The 24,263-nt window shown below is 40.5% G+C and overlaps 1 protein-coding gene across 1 annotated transcript in view; it reads right to left on the reverse strand.

Annotated features, from left to right (window-relative positions):
* Positions 1-24,263, reverse strand: part of LOC139695300 (ribosomal protein S6 kinase alpha-5-like) — a 205,513-nt gene that overhangs the window by 164,521 nt on the left and 16,729 nt on the right. The window contains exon 2 of the mRNA XM_071593997.1: positions 371-439. Coding sequence (XP_071450098.1) covers positions 371-439 — 69 coding nt within the window. The remainder of the gene's footprint in view (positions 1-370; positions 440-24,263) is intronic.

The raw sequence follows: 24,263 nt of genomic DNA on the forward strand, positions 1-24,263 counted from the left end.
ATTTATTTATCGAATTGATTGGGCGAGGTTGAGACTAGTAGTCCCTTCTTCCACCTAACCCTTATAATACAGACATTGCATTGAAGACAACTACATACAGCCAAGCCCTAGATGGATGAAAATCCACCTAGGCGGGAATCGATTCCGCGACCTCTGGGTTGGTAAACAAGGGCGTTACCCCACCGCCACTGGGCCCGGCGTAAATTTAGCGTAGGGTAAATAATAAACTGCTGAAAAGCAGATAAAATTACCAGATTCAAATCAACAGCAAATATGACACCCTTTTATGGCACGTCGCAGCTGAAGACACAGTAAACTATCTCCATTTATCTAATACACAAATTATAAAAAAATATTTGACTGTACTCACCTCCAGTGCCAAGCACCTTCAGAAGTTCAAAATGGGACATGTCGACCTTCCCAGGGCCGGTGAAGTTAACTGAAAATAAAAACAAACAATTAGTGAAACGAGTCTAGTGTCACCAATTGCAGCCACTAGCTTCTGCTGAGGTGCGGGCATTACTTTATTGAACTAGGAGAGATACATTGATTTGAAGAGGCCAAAGAGACACAAACAAATGAGCAAACACACAAAACATGCACACCATTGCTAGCATTGAGAAAGCAGACACCAAGCGACGGAATCAAGGTTAGCACGTCGGTGGGTGGGGAAAAGATCCTTATATCTCACACAATGCCAGCAGCTGCCTTGTAACAGATTCTGAAGGCTCTACCAGCACCGACCACTTGGCCTTTAAAGAGGATATCGGAAAGCATGTTTACATCTGTGGCTCTTGCATACACGCATGAACGCAATAACAAGACACACAGCCGTTGCACGTCTTGTGGACAGCGGTGCGAAACAAGTTTGCAGGAATTGCAACATGGCCGAAACCAGGGGAAAGGAACAACAAATAAACTGGTTTGAAGAGGCGCCACGAATCATCGCAATCGACGTTGTTAAATCATTACGATCAATTCGACTCAAATGAATTCAATCCATCACAATTCATATGTCCTTTGAGATATCTAACAACATTTCTTGAAACTAAAACAAGAATAACCGCAATATTCCATTTACAAAACCCAAAGTACTCCACAATAGCTTGGGTAGGTCCATCCGAAAATAATATTCCTAATCCAACGATTTTTTAACTCGCAATGAACGTGAATCTCGTTAAAAGTGGGATGGGGTAATTCTTATATGGATAAACATGCTGAACTGACGGCATGTCAATAAGGATGGGAAATTGAAATGAAAAAATATTACAAAAACAATACAGCTTGATGATAGAACTTCAATTGAACGGCACGTCATTAAGCAATGGTAAGTATTCCCATTAGGTAAATGAATGAACGAACATTATTCCTAATACAGAAAAAATAATGCAACTGAATACGATAACAGAGGTGGTAATCATTTTTTTAAATAGAGATGGAAAACGCAAAGAAGATAATAATCCTTTCCTCATTAAAATGGTAATAAGATCAAGTTGGTTTGTTGATAACACTATCTGATGTCACATGCCGAGAATATGCCCAGCATACGAGCCCTCATATGCCTGGGCATCATCGCAGTACATAACTCACTAGAAAAACTGTTAGTCTGTGCTAAATCCTAATATAATTTTCTTCGCCCATAAATTCTTAAACTAGAATTCAACGGACGCCTTGGATTCAGTGGCCTCTAAAGGGAAAATTAGCTCGTCATTGTCTAGAGTTGAACAATTTTGCTTTAGCGATTCAACCAAAAGAGAAGAACAACAACTTTAGAGCTATTCTGTCGGTTTTGCTCCTAGGGGGGAGAGAGGACATTTCAATCTATGGGTAACATACCACCCCAGACTGGAACACCCACAGGAAAAAAGCAGCCATGGCAGCGGTCTGAGCTCGAGTTCGGATAAAATAAAACTGAGAAAAACGAGTGACATTTCAGAACGATTTAAAATCGGCCAAAAAAAGTGTTGGCTTAAAATTTAATTGCCACAACAATATCCGACACTTCCCCTAAATATGACCTTCCCTCTTTCTCCCCCATCGGCTACAACCAAACACGGCATAAGAAGGAAAATGTTGTTCATTTGCTCTCGTTCCCGTTACCCACCTCCCATTTCCGCGCCGGGAGTAAACAAATGCCTCCTTCTGCAAGGTTTTCATTTTAATTATAGTATTTACGCTCCTTCTCTCCGGCTCATCTGGTGGCCTGTCCCCCCCTCTCCCCCCAAGGATCCTGATTGCCCTCTCCTCGTTTTTGCCATTCCAGGGATCAATCCACCAGTTTCAGCCGACAGCCATATCCGAGGTGGAGTACGGACCTCAACCAGCCAACGCGTTGCCTACTTGACCAACACGACCGGTCTGGCATTGAGCACACAGTCATTTCTTGTAACAAGTAAAAAAATTATAAAAAAGGTTCATTTTTTATTCATAGACCACTGCTCCCTGAATCAGATCTTTAGATTAAGGTGCAAGATAAAACGATGTGCATTTTTCATGAGGAACAAAGCTGCCTAAAAATCAACTCCAAGTAGAGTATGACTGCGTACGTGTAACAAGGAGTATGGGTATGTATAAAACTACGACTGTGGTGAACTTGAATTCCGGAGAGCTTTGGCTGATAGTGGCAGGACACAATAATATTGTTTCACTAACCTAAATATAGAAAACTATGTAGATTCCATTCAAGCCAACGGCTGACTAACGGATCGCGACGCGAACGAATTAAAAAAAAAAGAATACCTCCACTCGGAGAACCGATTCTTCCGGACGAGATGCGAACCGTTCTTCAATCCGTCGCAATCGATTTCCGTCGTCTACGGACTCGGAAGGCATACGAGAAATGTCTATTCACTGCAGACAGGAAAATACATCTTTAATATTTTCTTTCGTTCATTCTGTATGGTTGTCAAGGGAGGGAAATGCTAGGAGAGATGGTGGGAGCGGTTCACGACGCGCGACACAGCAAGCGCGACTCGGGAGGCTCATTCGCCAGCTTACGGTAAAAATCATGGCTCGGGGAACTCGGGCGAGAAGTAGCAACTCAAAGGCAAGGCAAACACCGTTCTGGCACCCACACCGGTTCGATGAACCTCGAACCGCCTGATCCTCTCCCAGCACGCGAAGGAAACAAGGAGGGAGCGCGGAGTCGATTTTTTCTCACTCGTCCCCAAAGAGGAAGATGTTTCCGTAATGAAATCCCTTCCCACCGCAGAATACTAGAATCCCCTTCCCTCTCTCTCTCTCTCACACACACACACTCGATGATCTATCCTATTCGGTATAGACCGCCCTGCCTCCACAACATTCACAAGTAAAAGTGGACAGTATTATTTTTCATGATTATTCATTCCGTTGCGAAATTTTCTAACCTAGACAATGAATGGAATTTCATCTTGTACTAAAACCTGGCCACCCTTGACTAAATGTGATCTCGAAGGGAATAGTAAGGCCCTAGAAAAACTATATACGAAATACTTTTCCTTACGATTTTCCACGGACCCATTAAGGAAACTGATTTACACGCAGTCATACATCCCTTAGGATGTATCAACTAGTTTAAGTTATGGCAGGAACAACAAGGGTTTCAAGTTATCTTTTTCGAATATTTCGAGAAGCAAGAGTATAAAATAATGTATTGTTATGGCCCCGATATTTTTTCATTCGATCAGTTTCATGTCTTATCAATGTAATCGGTTTCATGCATAAAGATTTATTTCATTGGCGTATAATGGCTATATACATGCGAACTGGTTGTTGCAGCAGCTTATAATTTTTTCAATGTTACATCCACTTGTAAAAAATATGATCGTCTATTCTCTTGTGTTTTATCTGTGAGAGCGCAAATGATTGATGTCTACTCTGAAAATTGAAATTTTTGCACGACTTTACTGTCCTAAAATCATTAGTTTTACCATTTAAGCCAAAACATAGATTTATCATTTGAGAAGCAGCGGATATTTGAATTCACGAAGTTTCTGTTTTAAATAAACTTGCGCATAGCTTCGATATCATAATGGTTGGTGAGGATGAAATCTAGGATTATCCTGATTGAGATATTGATATCTCCGATTAGTTGGAAATCCACAATTTTACACGATCCACGAGCCTTTTCCTGAAAACTACGCACGAGTAGATAGCAAAATAAGCACCAAAAAGTACGCCGTTTGTAAGATATATTTGGATTTGTTGGTAAATTTAGCGAGAAATGAAGGAATGCACGCACTACCTCTAAAAACAAATTTCAGTAACATAAATAGCACATGTTTGGTTTTTAATAGAAGAATATTTAGCACCCTTCCAATAAAACCTTCCTATATATTTACTTGGGGTAATAGTAACCAGTTTTACAGAAAGGGAGGATAAAGGGAGGAAATGTACATGTAATAAAGGAGATTCACAAGACGAGAAATATTAGGTGCCATTAAGAGAGGAGGATGTGTGAAACATTTCATGAATATGACAAAGTGAAATATACGTTCAAGTACAAGGCAGTGAAAGAGAAATCAGTAAGAGGGGAAAGTTAGCATAAATAACTTAAAATGAGGCATATTTACGATTTTGTCTACCCGTAAACGGTAAGGTCGTGAAGCTTATGCATGCATGTAGGTGGTGAGGAAATTTCATATATTATTCGCACGTAATTGAAAGGTGAAGAGGTAAACATTACAGCGGAGTCAACGAGGTGTGGGATTACCATTACCCTTCACCGTGCAACAAAGAGATGGGGCGCAAAGTGACGAAACGTAGCGCACGAAATTCGAGAATTGGGCAATATGCTTAATTTTGAAACAAGGTCGATATGCCGACCAAAAAGGCATCAGTGTCGTTTTGATGCCATCCTTCGTGAGAGGAAATCCCATAAGATGGAAGGGAAAATGAAATCTGAGGTAGAGAATCTATTTTTCAATGCAAAATTGTTCTTAAGATCGCTTCAGTGGTTTCGGCCAATCGGAAGCAGGCAGACTTTCTCTTATGGAACAGATAATTCCAGACACAAAAAAAACCTTGACGCGCCAGTACGCTCAAGCGAGGAAAGCATTCATACATATGTCCCTAGCAGTAAGGCACAAATGACACCAGTATAAAGGATTCCTTATTACTTTCCCACGGAAATACAATATAAGCCTCTTAACAATTCTTATTGCTATGAACAGACCACTAAATCCCAAGAATACCTAAGTTATAAGGGCCCACTATGAGGCTATTGTACAAGTTTCCACCATTGGCTTTAATCGATGGCAGCAACAGATTATTAGTTTGTAGTTTACAATATTATAGCATGAAAAAATACACGATTCTTCTTTTAAAGAATTCCGCCAGATAACCAATGAATGCCAATTAGCAAACAATTACATGCGCGGCAAATTATTTAAAAGAAAATTATTTAATATATATATATATATATATAAACAGTCTCTCTTGAAGAAGGCCTCTGAGAGGGCCGAAAGCTCGAACAATTTACCGTGTGAGTGTCCTTTTAAATGTTGCTATTCTATTCTATTTGTGTTATATTGTGCCAGCCCATTATTATATATATATAAATAAATATATAAAAAATATTTTTATATAAATTCACCAGCTCACACAGAATAATAAATTTCGAGAAGTTGGGCAGAGAGAAATTATTTCTAAGTAATGGGAGACAATGTGTATCTGAAGTTAGGCGCCAGTTTTTATGCATGCTAGTACGCTTGGAGCTACGAGCTGAAATACGCGATAGAGTGATCGATTTTCAGCTGCCACCTTTTTATCTCTGTATCTCTTAAGTTGACAACATGCCATAAAAGCATCTGTGCTGTAAAAGCCTCGTATGCTACGCATGCTTCGCGTGTCATAAAACATCTGTGGGAAGGCATATGTTTGGGCGAATAGATTTGCAAAGCATAACTCTTATTTTGAAAAGGGGATGTCCCCAGAGTCACAGCTTAAATAGGTGATAGCAAAGATAATTAAGACATTTCCACTCTATTTAGCGCACAACTTAAAATTGATACCATAAGTACGGTGAGAAGGTGTAACTGGTGGGACATGAAAACTATCTCATTCGAAACATATCAGTGGAAACTTCCCATCTTAAGCCTATTATTAAGGAATCAAATCTCTGTGGATTTATTCTTTGATGAGAATATAGGTATTGGAAAAGGATTTATCTGGTGACAAAGAGAATTGAGAACAGTGAATACAACCTTTGATAAGGTATAAACATTCATGCTTACGGCACAGATTATTAAGATAAACGTTACGGGAAAATATTTTCGCATTATCCTTTGGTAGAAGTTTACGTAGAGACCGTGTTTTTTTCAAAATCAATGAGATATTACATTCCTCGTAATTTAGACCATAATGAATGTAATTACTTATTCTTACTAAAATGATCAATTTGTTCAAGAGTTTCCAACAAAAGAAGAAAATATACTTATCCCATCACACACACAACTTCATCCCAGGCACTAAAGCCAATGTATACATGAAAATATAGATTTTTTTCATCAAAAACACAAAATATAAATAAATAAAAGGTTAACTATATTCACCGGGTAATAATTAACTAAGTGAATAAGAAAAATAACGCATTTATACACAAGAATGGTGACTTACAAGAGTCTCATAATCACATATTTCGATCAGTCTCGTTGAATTTACTCCAAACAAACCACAATAACTTTAAATTCCACTTAATATTTATTCAGTCAAAGTTTTCCACACAAAGTACTTTTATCCAAGGACGCAGATTAAAAGAAATATGCACTTCTTATTCAGGTAAACTTAACGCTACTCTTCGAACAAGCTGAATGGAATCCAAATTTGCAGAATGTTGAGCGACCGAAACACCTGGGGTTTTAGCTTTAGGAAACAAAACTTAAAAGAAAGAATGTTTTCAATTTTTATGAAACACAAAAAGTTATTCCCGTTTAGTTTATTTCCCACGCTTCATCAATAAATTGAAAAACCCAAGAGGTACAAACTAGTTTCGATTTAGAGGCGGAAAATTCTTCAATTTCAGCAAGAAATTAGGTTAAGACCATTGGAAATGGCACTCGCCATTTGACCCCGTGGATCGAACTCACTTCGTACGTTCAATGCAATGAACATCATTCGCTTGATTTAACGACTTCAAACGGCCTTAGTAGAGAGAAAAATAGAAAATGACCGTTTATTGCCGGCTTGAAGTTCAGTAATGATGCTTTCCATAAAATATTTCCAAATTATTTAGACACAACTTAAGGAAAAACGGCCTCAAAAAGGGACTAATCGCTTAAACCGGTTATTTAAAAACATCCTCGTTCCGGGTTTACTCACTTGTCCCTCACAGTAATTCGCCCTCTTCGTAAATTAAGCTTCTGTAAATTATTGTCCCACCGTTTTTGCTATTTATTGTTATTGTGAGGGATGCGAAAGGAAAGGAGTGAAGAAAGCTACAGAGAATACTAGAAGGGAGTTTGTTTGCGGGAGAACCTAGTCCCAAATCAGGAAAATTGGCATAAGAGAAATTTGGCATGAAGAACGATGCCCATCGTACAAACTCGGAGGAGGAAATGAATTGTCCATGTTCTGGTGATTTGAGTAGCGAGACAAAAGGGCGAAAAATCTCTCGGAGAATTTCCTCCTCAAAGAGCCCTTTCCCAACATATTTCCTTCCCTCTCCACTATGAGCGGGTTCAGAGGTCGGGAGAAATAACGAGGAAAAACGCTGACGCGCAAGAGGAAAAGTGAAACGTCCCTTGTAAAGCAGGAAGGAAAAGAAACAAAGGAGCAGAAGTGGATGCTGCAGGAGGAAGTCTGCACAAGGAAAGTGGAGAGAGAGAGAAGGTAGGAGGAAATTGGAAATACCCCCCCTTGAGATCCAGTGCGCACGACGCGACTCGTGGAGAAAGACTCCGTGAGTCATTACCAAAACTTGATCGATAAAAATCTCAGAATTAAATGCCGAAAGGAAAACGATTGTCGAAGCTCAATAGACGTCTGCCCAATCCCAGTAGTTTTCACACGTCAGATTTCAGCTTGGAAAGGCTGAGAAGTATTTACATTATATTGCATAATCATTTATGGGCGTAACAAGAGCTCGTAATTGTGCCAATTGACAAATTTAAGGGTAAAATTGGCTTTCCCGTCAACTTGAATTAATATCACCGAGGAAGGATATCTACTCTCAGAATACCTTAAGACAACGTCTCGAATATGGCCTCTCAAAGTAGTTATGCGATGATGACCGCAGGAGAGGGAAAGTGTGTTCCTGCAACAGAAAGTTTCTCCATGCAAGCCGGTCACACGCTGTTCTTGAAATCACCCTATTAAGCCGATTCTCTTATTCACAAACGTTTGCCCACGACCTTTCAGAATAATTAATTTAATCTACCGGCGGTAAATCAGCGGTATGAGAATCCAGTTGGCCACAGCCATTGACAGTGAATTTGTTCCATGGTTGGCGCAACTCGAGAAAGAGATGAGTTTAGTTTGGAACATGTACATAGTTTTTAAAAGTTCCATTCCAGTGGAATGGCAAGTAGCAAGACGTTCGACATACTTGTTTAATACAATCTCTAGGTAGCGTTCAGCGTACTTAAAATGTACGTACTTAAAAATAAAAGGCTTTCCACAAACTCAAGATGAATACAAAAAATATTTCCCAGGAGTTAGAGCGAATATATTTCTAGGAAACATTTGAATAAATCACTGAATATCGACCCAAATTCAACTACTTCTTAATGAATTCACGAAAGTCATACAGAGACGGGGAAAATAACTGGACACATTCAGGGCCTTCAGTAACGACACTGTAAGATGAGATAAAAATTTTGATTTAGTCTGAAACCCCACGCAAACCAACAAATTAAAAACGCAGCAATCAACCAGAAGGTCGGTTTGGTACGTGATCATAGAGTTCACCTAAATACGTAAGACCAACGGCGTGTGAAATTCACTCATCAGGGTTGGGGGGGCCAGATCCTTTCCCTATGCCGCCTATGGTCTCCCAGGAAAGCTCTGGTGCCCGGAAAATCCCTCATCAAATCACAGCTCGGGTGAAGCTGAGGGTGCCCAGGTGGACCCATGAATCGAACCTGGGGCCTCCAGTCAGCAGTTCAACGCCTTATCCATAGACTACCATGTCCCCTCAAACTAATTACTCAATGAAAAAGAAGCGTAATGAACTACACATTAATATAATTGAAAAGTAGTTTCGTGCCGGTTATGATGGTGATGATGTTTATTAGGCGAAAAGAAAGAGGAAGCAAATGCGAAGCGACGCGATCCCATCCACAATGTATAGGACCAACTCCCTTCTCTTCATCTTCTCCCATGGTAAGACAAAAAAATAATAGGAATGAAGAAAATGGAATTTAAAAAGTGTAAACAAGTAGGAAAAATAGATAAGGAGAAAAAACAACGATAATCATTACCAAAGTACGTGTTTTTTTTAGCACTCGTACCTCTCGCTCTGACGAGGCACGTGGCTGTCTCGCCGACCAAAAAAAATCTCTCTAAAGCGCGCAGGGAGCATCGACGAGCAAGGCCTTTGTGCAGCAGGATCCGCGAGAGGCGGACCGAAAACCCAACCACCTGTGGATATTCCGCAAGGGACTCCGGAGGCGTGAAGGGAAGTAGGGGGGAACAGAGAACGGGAGGGGATGGATGCGAACAGTGGAGGGGGCGAGATCTGTGTCAGGAGGATGGCGGATTGTGAAGGGGGGGTAGGAGGAGGACCGCGAGGAAGAGGGACGCAAACGAAGGGAGGGGAAAGAGTAGGGAATTGTAGGATGGGCGGGAGGGGGGAGAAGGGAAGGCAGGGGTAACGGGGGAGTCTGGTGTGGGAAGTGCCGGATTAAACGATGGAAGGAGATGGACTACAACGTTTAAGAGCGAGGCGTTTGGGAAGGGTGGGGGACAGGTATAGGGAGTCACGGGAGTCTGTCGGGATTACAATGCGGCACTACCCCGGTACTCACGAAATTTACGAGTCACTTTTATCCTAGGTGACCAGTTTTGGCAGCGATTTTGATTTTTTTATGGGTCTCCGCACACTCCTTTTCTTACTTCCGCCTCTCCCCTCAGCCGCCGACGCCGTGGGTGAATTCGCAAATTAACGAACAATTTTTGACTCAATATGCTTCTACCAATTTTGCCTAATCATTAATGAAGATTTCAAAGGTTTCGGAAGCCATCCGAAGGGATTCTAAAGTTCAATTAATTGATACTTGACTTCACACTGAATTTGTTTACAGCTATTAAGGTTCGTTGAAAATAAGGTTGTTTATAATAGTGTGGTCATAACTTCATAATATTAGTCGATAATCTACGATAATATGAATAAAGCTTGAGTTATCTTGTTGTAAATCAAAAATATCGACAGTCTCCAGGTAAAAGGAGTTTTTAACTATTTAGCTTTGAAGTAAAAGGCATTATTAGTATCAAACGAAACTGCAAAACATCAAACAATGCTAGAATTTTCCATATATAATATGAATACATCGGAGACGATATCCTCATTTCTAAAAAAAGTGGGTATCTATACAACTCAGAATCAAATGGATGTAGGAATTAATATACTTCCAAAAATGTATGCATACAGAACTGTTTAACTGACGGTGAAAAACTTAAGGAAATCATTTATAGAATATTATTCAAGACACGATTCCATTTGCGCTAATCTCAAAAAAGGAAATAATACCGATAATTCTGTGGTCCCCGCAGAGATAAAACAGAGTAATTTCGCCGTCAAAAATCTTGAGTGGCTATGAAAGGAAGTTGCATTAGCTGGGAGAATTAACACGACCGGCGACCTTGAGACAAGACGGCTATAGCAACGACTGAGATGCCTTTAGATAAAAAGAAACCTTTATTCCGTTGAGGCGGGCATGGAATTATTCCACCTTACATCACGCAGTGCAAGAAGAAAGCTTAAAATTAATCTCATTATTCAGGGCTTTAAAACACTATCTATCAAAGCAAAAAAATGTATCATAGAGATAAAAAATTAGCATTGGACGGAAAATGTAATTCCCTCTTAAAGCAATATATTCATGTTGTTCAATTATGACAAATGGAAGAGTGACAAATAAAACAGTGATATATAGAGGTTACTAAAACGAAGCTGCTATAAATAAAATTACACCTACAATATTTGAAATTAAACGAAGGAATAAAATAATAAAGTCGCGATTTGGAAAATTAATTCTGTTTAAGAAAAAATAAACAGTTGGCAACGAAAGGAAAACTTTGTAGAACGAAGTGTGATTCATTTGTATCAACCTATATGGCCTCAAACTCCACCGAAGTGCAAAGAAATTTCGGACAAATATTGATAATAGGAAAACTCATTTCCACTACCGAATCGGAGACATCATTGGGTTTACCATAAAGTGAATAATGTCGGCTAAAATCGCATCATTGAGCAAAAAAATTCCAGGCGCTATCAACGAATAAGAGTTAAACAGAAAACGCATTTCTTTCGATCCAGAATCTACTTACGCAAGGGGAGGTCAGACTACACGTCCCCACAAGCCAAGGGCTGCGGTGGACAGAAGGGGGAGGGAGGCGCAGAAGTTGAGAACTACAACGGGTGGCTTCCGAAGAGGCTGGGGGATATCTTCATAGGCTCGAGGGGAGGGTCCTGGCGGGGAAGTGAAGGAGGGGAAACAAGTAGAAACGACCTTGAAGGTGGGAGAGGAAAATATCTTTCAGCGAGAACGAGCGTCCACATACACACTCGTATGTGTGTACACGAAAAAGGTCTGCCATCGGTATCGAGGAGGAAAGGGTGGCGGAGGTGTCAGAACAGCCAGTAGTCGAGCCTGAGGCCGCGGTAGCATTGCGGGACGGGGGGAGTGGGAAGAGGAGATAAAAGTGGGAAATATCGCGGTCAAGATTTCCAGAGGAATTCGAGGCCAGCGCTCGCCCCGTTCCCTCACACTCAAGATGGTTCCTGAACATAAAAATCGGGAGGCATTTCATCCGGATTTTCATTCGCGAGTGACAGATTTCGAAGAGGCGTCACTAGAAGAGGCCTAATCGCAGCGTTATAGAGTTCCTTATTAGGGAATTAAACGGCCAAGTATTGTCTTACCTGATCAATGTGTGAAGTACGGCACGAAGATCAATCACAACGATCCGAAGTAATAAGTAATCAAGAAGCAGAAACGCTGAACTAACGGCTAAAATTGGGGAAAACTTGACCAGTTGGAGCAAATAAAAAATTTTGGGCAGTATTTGATGGACATCTCACGCCCACTTTTCCCTCATGCCATTTCGGAAACTGCCATTCTAACCGTGCAAAAAGTATCGAATGGACACAACTCGGGTCAACAGAGGAGTCTAGACAAGCAGTCGGATGCCAGCCTAGCAGGCTTCGCGGACCATCGAAAAATGGCGCAAAGAAACCAACATCGAGGGGAGTTACCATCGTGAATCAGAACATCGCTTTCATAATATCAATAAAGTGCACTGAAATTTAGGTGATTCCAACGGCACAATTGGGTTTCAACCTGAAGGAAAGGTCCAGGTAAATTTTCGCAAAAGGAACGCAATCCCCCGGTGTCGCAACAACGAACTCAATTTGAACTTCCAGCGAAAGCTGTGTCCCTAAATAAACCGTGTGGGAAGCGTGACTTGTTCCCGAAAGTAACAGATACCGTTTCACCACAAAGGGCTAGGAAAGATTCAGCAATGGCATAGAACGGGAAGATGGGACCGAATTAATGAGGCCTGGTACAGGAAAAGTTATTTACCTAATTTACTGAGTTAGAGGACCCAGGCAGTATTTAAATTGTGGTTGGGCGTGGGTGTTCGCCATCGCGTGGGCGCAACTGGAGTTACGAGTTTTTTACCGATAAATATTCCGCCGTTTTTGTGGCAGTAGCATGCAGATTAGGATATTATTTTGCTCGGCGTCCGTCGACCATGATTATGTCGCTTAAAGGGTTCTGAATTAAGGATAAATCAGTAGTAGAAATACTACTGCTAGAATATTTAAAATAAGTCAGCGATGAAGGATATGATTTGGGAATGGTTTTTAGCGGTTAAATATGAGCAGAAGTTTCGATGATGTCCAAATTCAGATACAGGCCATGGTGCGTTTGGTTGAGGATATTATAACCAACGGGCAAAGAGAGCATTTCGGTTAAAGTGGGCCAAGCAATTCCTCATGGGGAGCGGAAAAACGATAACATTCAAAAAGGCCCCCGCTAACTCCTAGGAAAATGGAAAGATGACACCTTTTTACGTCGGTTCTACACAGATATACCACTAATTTGGAGTAAAAACAGTGTTCAAAAACATGAGGGTGGACGCAGATGAAAATGCATTTTTTTTATCTATACCGCTTATCCACCTTTTTTATTTCTAAAAACTTTAAGAGATCCCGTAGTGGGTGAATAATGACGGCTAAGAGATTATGTGGATCATATGCGAAAATCCATATGATATGTTTACATTCTGAACCAGAAGAAGTACAAAAAAACTCCTACAAGAAGTTCTCGGGTCCCGGATACTTTAATCACAAATAAGGTCAGTGGAAAAAATAATTAACTTCAATATCTTATACATGATAGTTCAAAAACTTACTGCAAGAATTGAATATCTCAGCCAGTGATTTCGAAGGGATCTTGACAAGGTATTCCGGGTGGTCCTCATCACAAAACGCATTAAATAGCTGTGAATTTTTGGTTTACGAGTCACCATGAAAACTCCTCAAAAAGCAGATCATTCATCAACAGCAGCTAACAGTAGCCATGCGATCCACATCCATTCTTTAAAATTCATAGTTCCACAGAAAGTAAAGGAAAAATAAAAATCGATGGAATCTTGAAAGGAATTTCTTCACATTCCTAGCATGGGATTCCTTCGCTTTCTGGGCCGTTTTTTCCAAACGTACGAAGTACCCTTTACACTCGCCTAAGAAAGCAATTTACCATGAGCTGTGAATTGTTTAAAGATATGAATAAATGACAAAACAGTGGTTTTTACAGTACGTATTTACTCCGATTTGAGTTCAACCCACATCTCAAATTTTCCTTATGAGGAAATAGCAAAAGATAACTAATATTTCTAAGCAATAAGAATGCCTCCTTCAGTCGTCAACTAGTGAGCATGAAACGGGAAAGTATAGGAGAGAAAGTAGGGGAGATTATACTCGACCGAAAAACGATCGAGTAAGGAGATGAAAGAAGAAGCAGGTTGACCAAACGTGATTTCGAGAAAACTGGCAAACATATCTCTTTGACATTCGCGTCGTAATACCCGACTACTGGACCTCATTAATGATTCGCGGAGATGACAAAAAAGCTAAAGACTACACGGAGACCCACTGACGCGCATACACCTTTGAGTCTACGTAAGTGATTACGCTGGGGTTGACACGTAACCCTCTCCCCACATTCAGAACGCCTAAATACGCTCCCCCCTTCCACGCCTCCCGTGCCACTTTCGTCAAGGTGCTTCAATCCCCGCCCCCGATGAAACCTTCGAACGATACAACGATTTGCCAATTCTGAGCAAGAAAATTCTCTCGTACGAAGAAGGCGAAAAGAAACTTGGTTTCGTAATCGAGAAATTAAAGGGGAGAGGAAGTGATGGAGGAGACTCGCGTGGAAAAAGATCAAAGATTAATACCAACACCTGCAGAAAGTGCCGAGGAAAAATTGACCCGTGAGCTACCCTTAACATTTGAGGATAAGAGGGTTTTTGGTGAAGAAAGACAGCCTGCAGCATTGCAGCCCCGTGGGTTCGTTAGATTATGGCAGTACCTAATATTATCTCCCAAGAACCGTTTCTCTTCCCATACCATATCAACTTCATCGTAAGCTTTCCTTTTCTTCCATTTTATTTTCTCCATTCCCCTCCGTACAACATCCAAACAGGAATTATACGGGAGCAGCTTGAAGTTGGGGAGTAAACTAAAGATCGGATCATAGCATTCATCAACACAATCTGAAAACCTTGGAAAGATCTTCAAAATAACTCGCTGATACAATATAGAATAGTAGTTACGCTCCAGCCTCATTGCCCATCACCAACACTAAATCTCCACAGATAAAAACGGTGCAGTTTGAATGGAACTTTAAGTCATTGGCTGAGTTGGGACCGGTGGCTTTCAAGCAATCCCAGGGACCAGCCTTAAAAGGTCGGGTAATGTAGACTTTTTCATCGCATTAAGAATTAAGGAACTTAAAAAAAATATTATGGCTGTAACTCAAACACTCAAAGCTTTCGCGGTCAATGGAGGACATTCATAAATAAGAAGTAATAGTTCCAGATATCGGTAAAAAATATACACACAACAGATCAAAAAAGATAACTACATGGCGACGTAAGAGAAATTTCTAGAGAGAAAGTGAATATCAGAAATTGGGGACGTTTAATAAAATCCTAACGACGATGGCTTGTGGGAAAATGGGAGCATGCTTACAACCGCAAAGGAAATACAATGAGTTAAGAATTACATTTTACACAGTTTAAGCTCACTTCGGCAGCCATAACGTATCTGAAATCACGAAGGATCTCCGACTTTCACTCCATTATTTAGCCACCTGTTTCGCATAAGTGGATGAGCTTTCGAATCAAAGGAAAGTCGTTGCCATGCAGTAGGTACTATCAATATCAAGCGACCACCAAAAATCCACACGATATATCGTTCTTTGCAGAAATCTTCCGAAATAAACGATATTTATAGAGGACATGAACAAACTTTAAACATTACGGCAAACAAAAAGAGTAAAAGCACCAAATAAATTAAGTTACCTTTATCTTCAGGTTTTTTAAAAGCCGCAGAGAACAGCCTAAACTGGAATGCGAATTACCGAAATCAAGTGAATGTTAACTCTTAAAGCATTCAATAATTCTACATTGAATATGCCGTATTAAGTGGATCCAAGATATCCAACTTTCCCACTTCCGGTTCCTCACTAAAAATGTCGATGATACTAATGATGATTAATCATGACAAATGAATTATTTACAATGAATAACCAAATAATGAATAATGAATTGGTGGATGTGTTGTGCAACAACCACGTCAGGGAAAAAGACCCATTGACCAATGTCCATTAACATACGCAGAAATAAGTGTATATTTCAAAACGGCTTTCACCGAATATAGCTTTTTGCTAGGTCCAAGGTTTACGGGCGATGTCATTTACAATGTGTGGATAACTAAGCCGATGGGTAACTTTATGATACTGATTTAATTATCTAAAATGCATTGGAATCCAGATGGTTACTCACTAAAATAAGTGGTACAGCTTTGTGCCTTCATAACCACATTAGATGCATTTATTTTTTCACCCTAAGCGCGACTTTAGCCTTCAAAACGTGCACTGTGGGTGGTGACAACTCGTTAAACACCTAGTGGGAAACTCCACGCCCCTACTCAAATTATTGCGGCTAGCCGCTAATGAGGCCACGGAATTCCGTCAAACCCCAATAAATGGAAGTGGCGATGCAGTCGACGGCGGAAAAATGAGCACACCACCTTCTTCGAGGGAGAAGAGGAATTGAGGGTAGGATGATAACGGGGAGAAAGACGATTCTACCCACTACTACGCAACGACATCCTACGACCTTACCAAACGCGTAACCTAAGTGCAGATCCTCTAAACGTTTCCGCGAAAAACGTGTAAGATACTCAAAATCCTTTCACTGACTAAGAGTTAAGGACTAAGTTATACACTTAAAATAGTTCAAGTTCATATATATATATATATATATATATATATATATATATATATATATATATATATATATATATATATATATATATATATATATATACTATATACATATTACTCAAACAAAACTAAGCTGTAAAATATTACGTCTGTTTCAGAACACTTAATTCGGATTTAAACTGAAAGAGTGCTTGCAGTCTTGCACTGAGCAGTGCTTGCGTCAGGATTAAATCTTAAACTTGAATTGCTAGAAAGCTGGACCACTGAATTGAACTCTTGAAGCTATGCCGTACGTAACGTATATATCCTCTTTAACATTTCTTTAAAATTATTTAAAAGAGATTACCGCGGGTGCCATGTACAAGCGAAGGCAATGATTCCTTCTACTATATGCACACCATCGAGTATGACCATCTCGTGAGGGATACGAAGGGAGACGCAATAACTGCTAGCTAACTTGCGGCGCAGAAAATGAGATGGGGGCGAATTGCCGCTACCTTTCTTTGTATGCTAGGCTCCCGTCCGGGAAGATTTGCAGATGAGATGTCCCAAAAGGAATTATCAGAAACCTAAGTCTCTAGCCGCCAGACAGTGTACCCTGATGAAGAGAAGTATTTTTATCAGAAGGACCAATGGAGCGGAGAGAAAAAATTTCAATTCACAGAAACATTAAACAACAACTCTTCTAGTCTGGCAGTTCGAAAATCCAATTAACCCAAAACAAAAGACGGAATAAAATCAAAGAATATACTCCTGGAAAATAATGTAATAACATTTACCAAGACAAAAGATTTATATACATGAGGTATATTAATAAGCATAGAAAAGGTTTGTAGGGAGCTAAGCAGATGGTTAATTAGTATCAGGACCATCTCTGTAAATGCACTCAATATTCCCACTTAAAGCTACAGAAAATGGGCGATGTTGGCTAGAGAGAATTATACGCAAAACGAATGCCGCCACAATAAACCGTAGAAATCAGCCAGATTTTGACCAAGCTTCTTTTCCGGGTAAAAAATACAAACCCACGACACACTACGAAATTGGGAGAAAGAACTAGATTCATCCAATTTTAATTTAAAAATGACTACTCGAAAATTTCAGGTTAAAACCGGTTTCCATCTAAGAAATCAATAGCAAAAATTATTATCAGCGTGCCTGCACGGTCAGAATCGAGCGTGGCTGAATGGCGAGAAAAATAGAACTCTTTTAAGAAAGGGACGCCATGGTGAACGCCAACGATTGGTTATACAGTCACATTTATTTTTAATGCAAAAGCTCTTCCACTCCATATTTCACAGGTATATAAATGGTGAACAAATGCAATGCATATGCCATATAATTAAGCTAATCTACGTAACGCTGTTCAAACACACACCTTGTGTAATAAATTCAAAACCAGGGTAGAGGTTTGATGAGTAATTTTCCCGAGTGTTTATTTAACCTCCAGGTGAATTTGCCCCTAAGTTTGCACAGGAAAACTGAAGGATTGTAACAATTGATACACGAATACTCGAAAATTTTTGGAAATGGAAAATATAAAATATAACATTAGATGGCAGACCACTTTTACCTCTGGAGGTTGTTCGTCAAAGTGATATCAATTAACACTGGACGAATTAAAATTTAGTTTTCGGCTCCCAATCAATACCTTACCATTTAGTCAGTGAAATGTACTTCCGTTCACTCCTCATTCCCCATATAACACGGCTCTTGGAGAATTAATCATGCCATTCACCTGTATCCCAGCTTATCAGACTTTGATTATGGCAACAATGGTAATGTAGAGACTGGAATACCAGTCATTTTGCCGAATTGTAGCCGAAAGGTTCCATCCCCCTCCTCCTTCCACCGCAAGAACCCTCATCGCAGTTCTCTACTTACAATGTAACGGCCTTTTAAAAGAGGCGGGGAACCTTTCTTCGGACGAGGAGGTTGAAAGGGATGGGGGTGGGCGGGAGGACGAGGAGTAGTAAGGGATACGTAGCCGGAACCGACACTGCATCACCTTCACCGCGCAGAGGGCAAGACGAGTAGGCGTGCAAGAAAAGGAGGGCAATAAATCTTTACCTTCCCTGAAGACTATTATCTAAAGAGATACGCAACCGCACTAGGTTCAAAAAATTCCCTGACTCTCCCAGGTTCTCCTTTGTTTCAAGAATTTCTGTTATCTTGGCGAAAAGTCCCGCGAGTGCAAATTATTCACTATTGCAAGAATGGCACTCCAATGGTCAAGTCAACACAGTAACTCAGTCGATTGGGTCTCAGAATTTCTTACGTCCGTGGTCATAACGGGCAATTAACTAAGCTAAAACATGCCACAATAACTGCACAATGTCCATTCTCGTTGTGAGATTCTAACCCGTGACCCTTGAGTTAGTTGGCGAGCGCGTTCGCCGCCGGACAAACTAGGTCAGCTGAAATGCTCCCAAAAGTAAATCACAAGCCCTGAGCGAAATTATTTGAGAAAGTTTTACAAGCATTTCCAACATGCGTCACACAATTCTATTCCAAATGAAGTCCAATGATGGAAAAAATATGAAATTTTTAGCCTATGGTGAAAACAACTTGCAACGAGAGTTTCAAGGTAGTAGAACCTCCTAATTGAAATTAAGCGCCTTCAATATTCTCCGCAGTCATGACGACCAATCAGTAAATCCGAAATCTATTGCAAATATCTCAATCAATTTGGAAACGGAATCACAATTTTTTCACTCAACAGTGGAAAGACCCAACATCATCTTACCCCTTCCGATTCATCTAAAAACAAACTCTAGCCATGACTAATCCGTGAATTCACGGTGGCCTGTGATACTTCATTCAACAGCGTAAAATATTTCTGTCTTAATGTATCCACTGCCACGAATACTAAATTTTCAGGAATAATTACCAAGTTCCCCAACTCATCCGAGTGAGAGGTATTTTCTGAGGCCCATAGAAATGGAGTCACTGGTAGCACGCGAAAATTACTTAATTTGATAAAGTTTAAAGAAATCAAGTTAGGGTTATGAAAATAGGTCACCAGAAGAAAGCAAGAGCGACGGAGCTACTGAAGGAATTATGATGAAGGGGAAACTGTTCAAACAAGAAGATATCAGGTGGGACTTTAAGAAAGTTACTGGACACTCGAGTTCACAAGTGATACTGAGGGTTATACTATGCAGAGCCTTCAGTGTCTCGGTAAATGAGGCCACTCAAATAAAATAAGAGAAATAGAATGAGACAAGGACAAACTTAAATGCTCTTACTTCCCTAACACAATTCGCAGAATACCAGGTATTGCGATTATTCTTATTTTAGTCTTTCAACCTGTTCTTCGTTTGACACTCACAACCTGTCTTTCCATCTCTTCCTCGAACTTATCAATTTTCATTTCTCTCTGATGGAAAATATACATACATGTACAACTTTTCTGTTGTTGTCTATGCAATTTAATGAGCATTTCTCTCCTACAATCTCTTCTTTCATTTAAAGCCCACTCTTTTCCAACTACTTCGATTTTATTCTCGTCTTATATTTTGATTCCTTTGTGTCTCTTAGATGTTATCCTCTCAACTCTTCTAAATACTTTCACCCCTGCAATTTCCATCGTCGTTTTGTCTTTTTCACCCATTCTCTATTTCCGCTGAATATGGTTATAATATTTTAATAATTAATTTTTTAGATCCTTATTTCTTCATCCGGTAATTTGTTTTTCCATACATTATACGTTTATTTTGATTTTGAAAACATTATACCATTATGAACACCTAACTTTTAAGCCACACTTCCGCAATGAAAGCTGCCGACCTAGGACCCTCCCCCTGTCATTGGCCACCCGCACGGGAAAACTCGATACGTTGATGCAGATAACTACCGTCCTCGTAGCTCGCCGAGGCGAAGAAGGGCTTCTCCGAAAAATCTCAAACATCGCCGCCACGAACTACTGCATTGTTGGGCGAGGAGACGAGACTAGATTAAAGAGGGGAAGTAGGTAGGAAGGAATTGAGGGAGGGAGAGAGAGGGAGGAGTAAATTGTTGTGAGGCATTGCTTTATTAGGAGGAAAAGGGGTGAGGGAAGAGGAGGGAGGGAGAGACGATTGTGACAGTAAAAATCTTCATTTTAGTTGTCCGTTGCGGAGTGGCGGTTGCGGAAGGGAAGTGGAGGGGTAGCGCGACGGTGAGGGAGAGAGATTGAGGTGGGGGGGGGGGGGGGGAGAAGAGAGATTGGGGGAGGGGAAAAGATTGGGGGGGGGCGGGGAAGGAGTTATGTAGACGACGGCGGTTAAGTAGGTCATCGGCTCGAATTCGTGCCAAAGCCAAGGGGTTCTGGGAGGAGGGGGGGAGGAAGAGAGGAGAGAAAGGAGAAGGTGTGGGACAGGCGGGAGGAGGGCGAGGTGGGCGGGAAGATGAGAGGGGAAGGGGTGGTAGTGGTACATATTAACAACAGGGAGAGCGACAGAGGAGCGTATCCGGAGTAGCCGCGAGTCGCGCATTTACAGCCCGACTATACTCTCCTCCTTCCCCTCCACGTAGCGGGACGTGGACGTTCGAAAGAGCAACATTCCAGCGGAGCGATCCGCAATCGGGTGGGGCTCTCTCCTTGTCCCCTCGCCCTCCCTCTCTCTTAAAAGTCAAATTCCCGACGGCAATGGGCAGAAAAAATGTACGAACATGCCCCCTCTCCCACCGCAGGGAAAAGGGGGGATACTTAACGGCTTGCCGAGACCAACGGGAAATTAATACTCATTAGTTAGTACAGCGACCTTTCATTCCAACTAAATAGATTATGGCGACGACTATCATACATGCAGATAAAACCTCTTATGTACAAGAGAAACACTTTCAATCGGCGTTGATACATAGCCGGAAAAAATCGCGATCGATGATTCGAGTAACTGTATTTCCCATCGCATTTAACACTAATTAAAGCAATTACAATCCAGAAGAAATTATCATTATCCAAATATTTTCATGATCAGCAATTCCAAATCAAGAATACAGAGAAGAAAATTTCTACCACGATCTGGAATGCCATCATGTATAGCTATTGATGCCATTTTAAAATGCTACAAATCAATTTTAAACCAGGGATAAATAGTTTCCAGTGATTTTCATATCGAGATTTAAAACCCGAGAGCTTACTTGCCTTCACTTCAGACTTCTCGTTTGCTACAACTTTTGCCTGAATAGATCTAACAACATTTACAACGGCACGTGAGCACTTGTGTAAAACCGAAAGTCGTGAATTCTTCGGCCTGTATTTTAAATTGTCATTTCAAACTCCATTCTCACAATTTATGCAATTCTCCTCGCCTAATGTGATATCCTAATTTACTTGGCATGTTCCACGTTCCACCTAATCTCGACTCCCCTTTGGAGGGAATTTAATGTTTACCGTTATTATCAACATCGTTTACGGAGAATACCGTACGAAGGGCTCCTTATACGACGCAACGTCAGGGGTGAGATGCGAGTGAAGAGTTTAACTACCGGGCTTGAGGAGTAAGTAATTTGTCTGAATGAATACATTTGCCGAGTCCATAGATACGCACTGCTCGAAAATAACGTAAGGGTCACACAAAATTGATTCCGACAATAAGTTAACCATTTAAACCCTTTAACTTCATCACAAATCACTAATCATAATTTATTAAACGCGTAGCGAATGTTTTTCCATATATATGTATCTATCACAGGGAATATATTTCCATTAAAAAAGATTTTTCCGACGCTTATCATTTGAACTGCAACCTCACTGCTTGGCTTCCGAAGGAATCCGTCGCTTATCAAGCGAAAACAAATTTAACAACTCAATCAACCGAACGATTAATCCACAAACAAAAACATGAAATTTCACCACAATCGTTTCCACGACCCAATATAGAGGGCAGTTACGGGAAAAGAAATCTGAACAAGTCGCGTCGCAATGTCAAGCCACAAAACAAATTATCTCAGGCTTATGAGTGTAAGGTCAATCTCGGCACAGACTTGAGCTGAAGGTCGACAGGCTTGGGTCACGAGTTACTAGGAAAAGGTCGCATATCTGACACGCAATAAAATAAACGCTACTTCTTCTCGAGAAAACTCTCATGAACGTAATCGTAAGAAATCACTTAAGAAAATCCACTAACTAGATCAGCGTAACGCACAACGACGGGAAAAATAGATTTAATTATTCTATCTTAAATTAATATTTAATAAATGATCGAGCAATCGATTTAAAAATTCAGTCCCTGTAGTACCAATTGATGATTACGAGCTAGCTGATCATACACTAAACGAACTGCACACAGTGGCTGTAAAACTCTTTTGTTCGATACATATATTGCTTCCCCAACTACTACCAAGGCCGTGCAAAACTGTGATGCACGTACGAAATAACATAAATTCCATCCTCTGAGGACTAAGACTAATAATCCGCCGAGCAATTTATCGCATGTTTTATTTCTCATAAAGACCGTAGATATCAAAAATGCAACATGGTTTTGGGGATGCAAACTGGGTACGTCGAGTGATATTGATATCTAATTATCCTCAATACCATATCAATGTTGCTAATAAGATACGCCGATTAGGAAATAGATAACGGGAATCGCTACCTCTATCACATGAATCTGAAGTAGGCCAGAAATTAGTAAGTTAAAATCTCTTTCAATAAAATTAATTTTCTTTAAAAACAAACTTTAAATCACTGATGCACCCTAAAGCATCATGTATTAAGTACATACCAAAGAACAGTGAATTGTGGATTGTTAGGTCCTTGTGGAAGAAGCTGAGAAATTCAAAGATGCCATTTAGTATCCACCTACCTTAAACGGTAGACTAAAAAATACATGTAATTTTAAATCAAGCGTCATTTGAATTTCCTTTCTTTGTGTACTCAAAACAACCACACTCTCACACTACCTTAACCCGCTCTTCAATTCCTAATACTTTCTATCTCTCTTCATTCTGTCAAACATGCCAATCCTTTCCCTCTATCTACCCCACTTGCCTAAAGTCTTCTCCTCTATCGCGGCTTTCAGCATTCCATCGCCAAATGAAGTATCCGCATTCATATCCCTTGCCTCCTTTGGACCTCTCCCAACAACCCTCTCCGTACCCCCCTCTCGGGACGATCACTTCGTCGATTTTCCTTTCCGCCAAATTCACCTTTTGCATCCTTCTCCACGCCCGCATTTCAAAATCCTACAATCTACGCCTCTTGCTTCGATGACCACAATACTAAATCACGCTGTACATTAAATTTTTCACTAATATTTTCTTAGAATCCTTACTCAGCGTCCCTGTTATCAACTACCTCCTTATGAACACTTCTTTGCCTAACACAAACTCTCTTCTTGGCCCCACTACTTTGACCTTCTTGGTTCTAAAAAAAGACAGGAAACCAGTACTGTTTGCTCCTATTTTAGCTCTCAACTGAACCTTCCTCCTCCTCGAAATTCTCATGACCTTCTAGAGCAACGCAAATTCTCAATGCCATGTGCCTAGGGACACGCGGCCGTGACCCCTGCAACTTCATAAGATAAATGGCATTCGGTCCTATCTCGCAGGATTCAATTTTCGAGGAAGATATATAGTATTAACAAAAATATACTTATTTTATTGAGCATTCACTGAACA

The sequence above is a fragment of the Hetaerina americana genome, unplaced genomic scaffold, assembly GCF_022747635.1.
Source record: "Hetaerina americana unplaced genomic scaffold, ioHetAmer1.1.p SCAF_6, whole genome shotgun sequence".
Taxonomy (NCBI): Eukaryota; Metazoa; Arthropoda; class Insecta; order Odonata; family Calopterygidae; genus Hetaerina; species Hetaerina americana.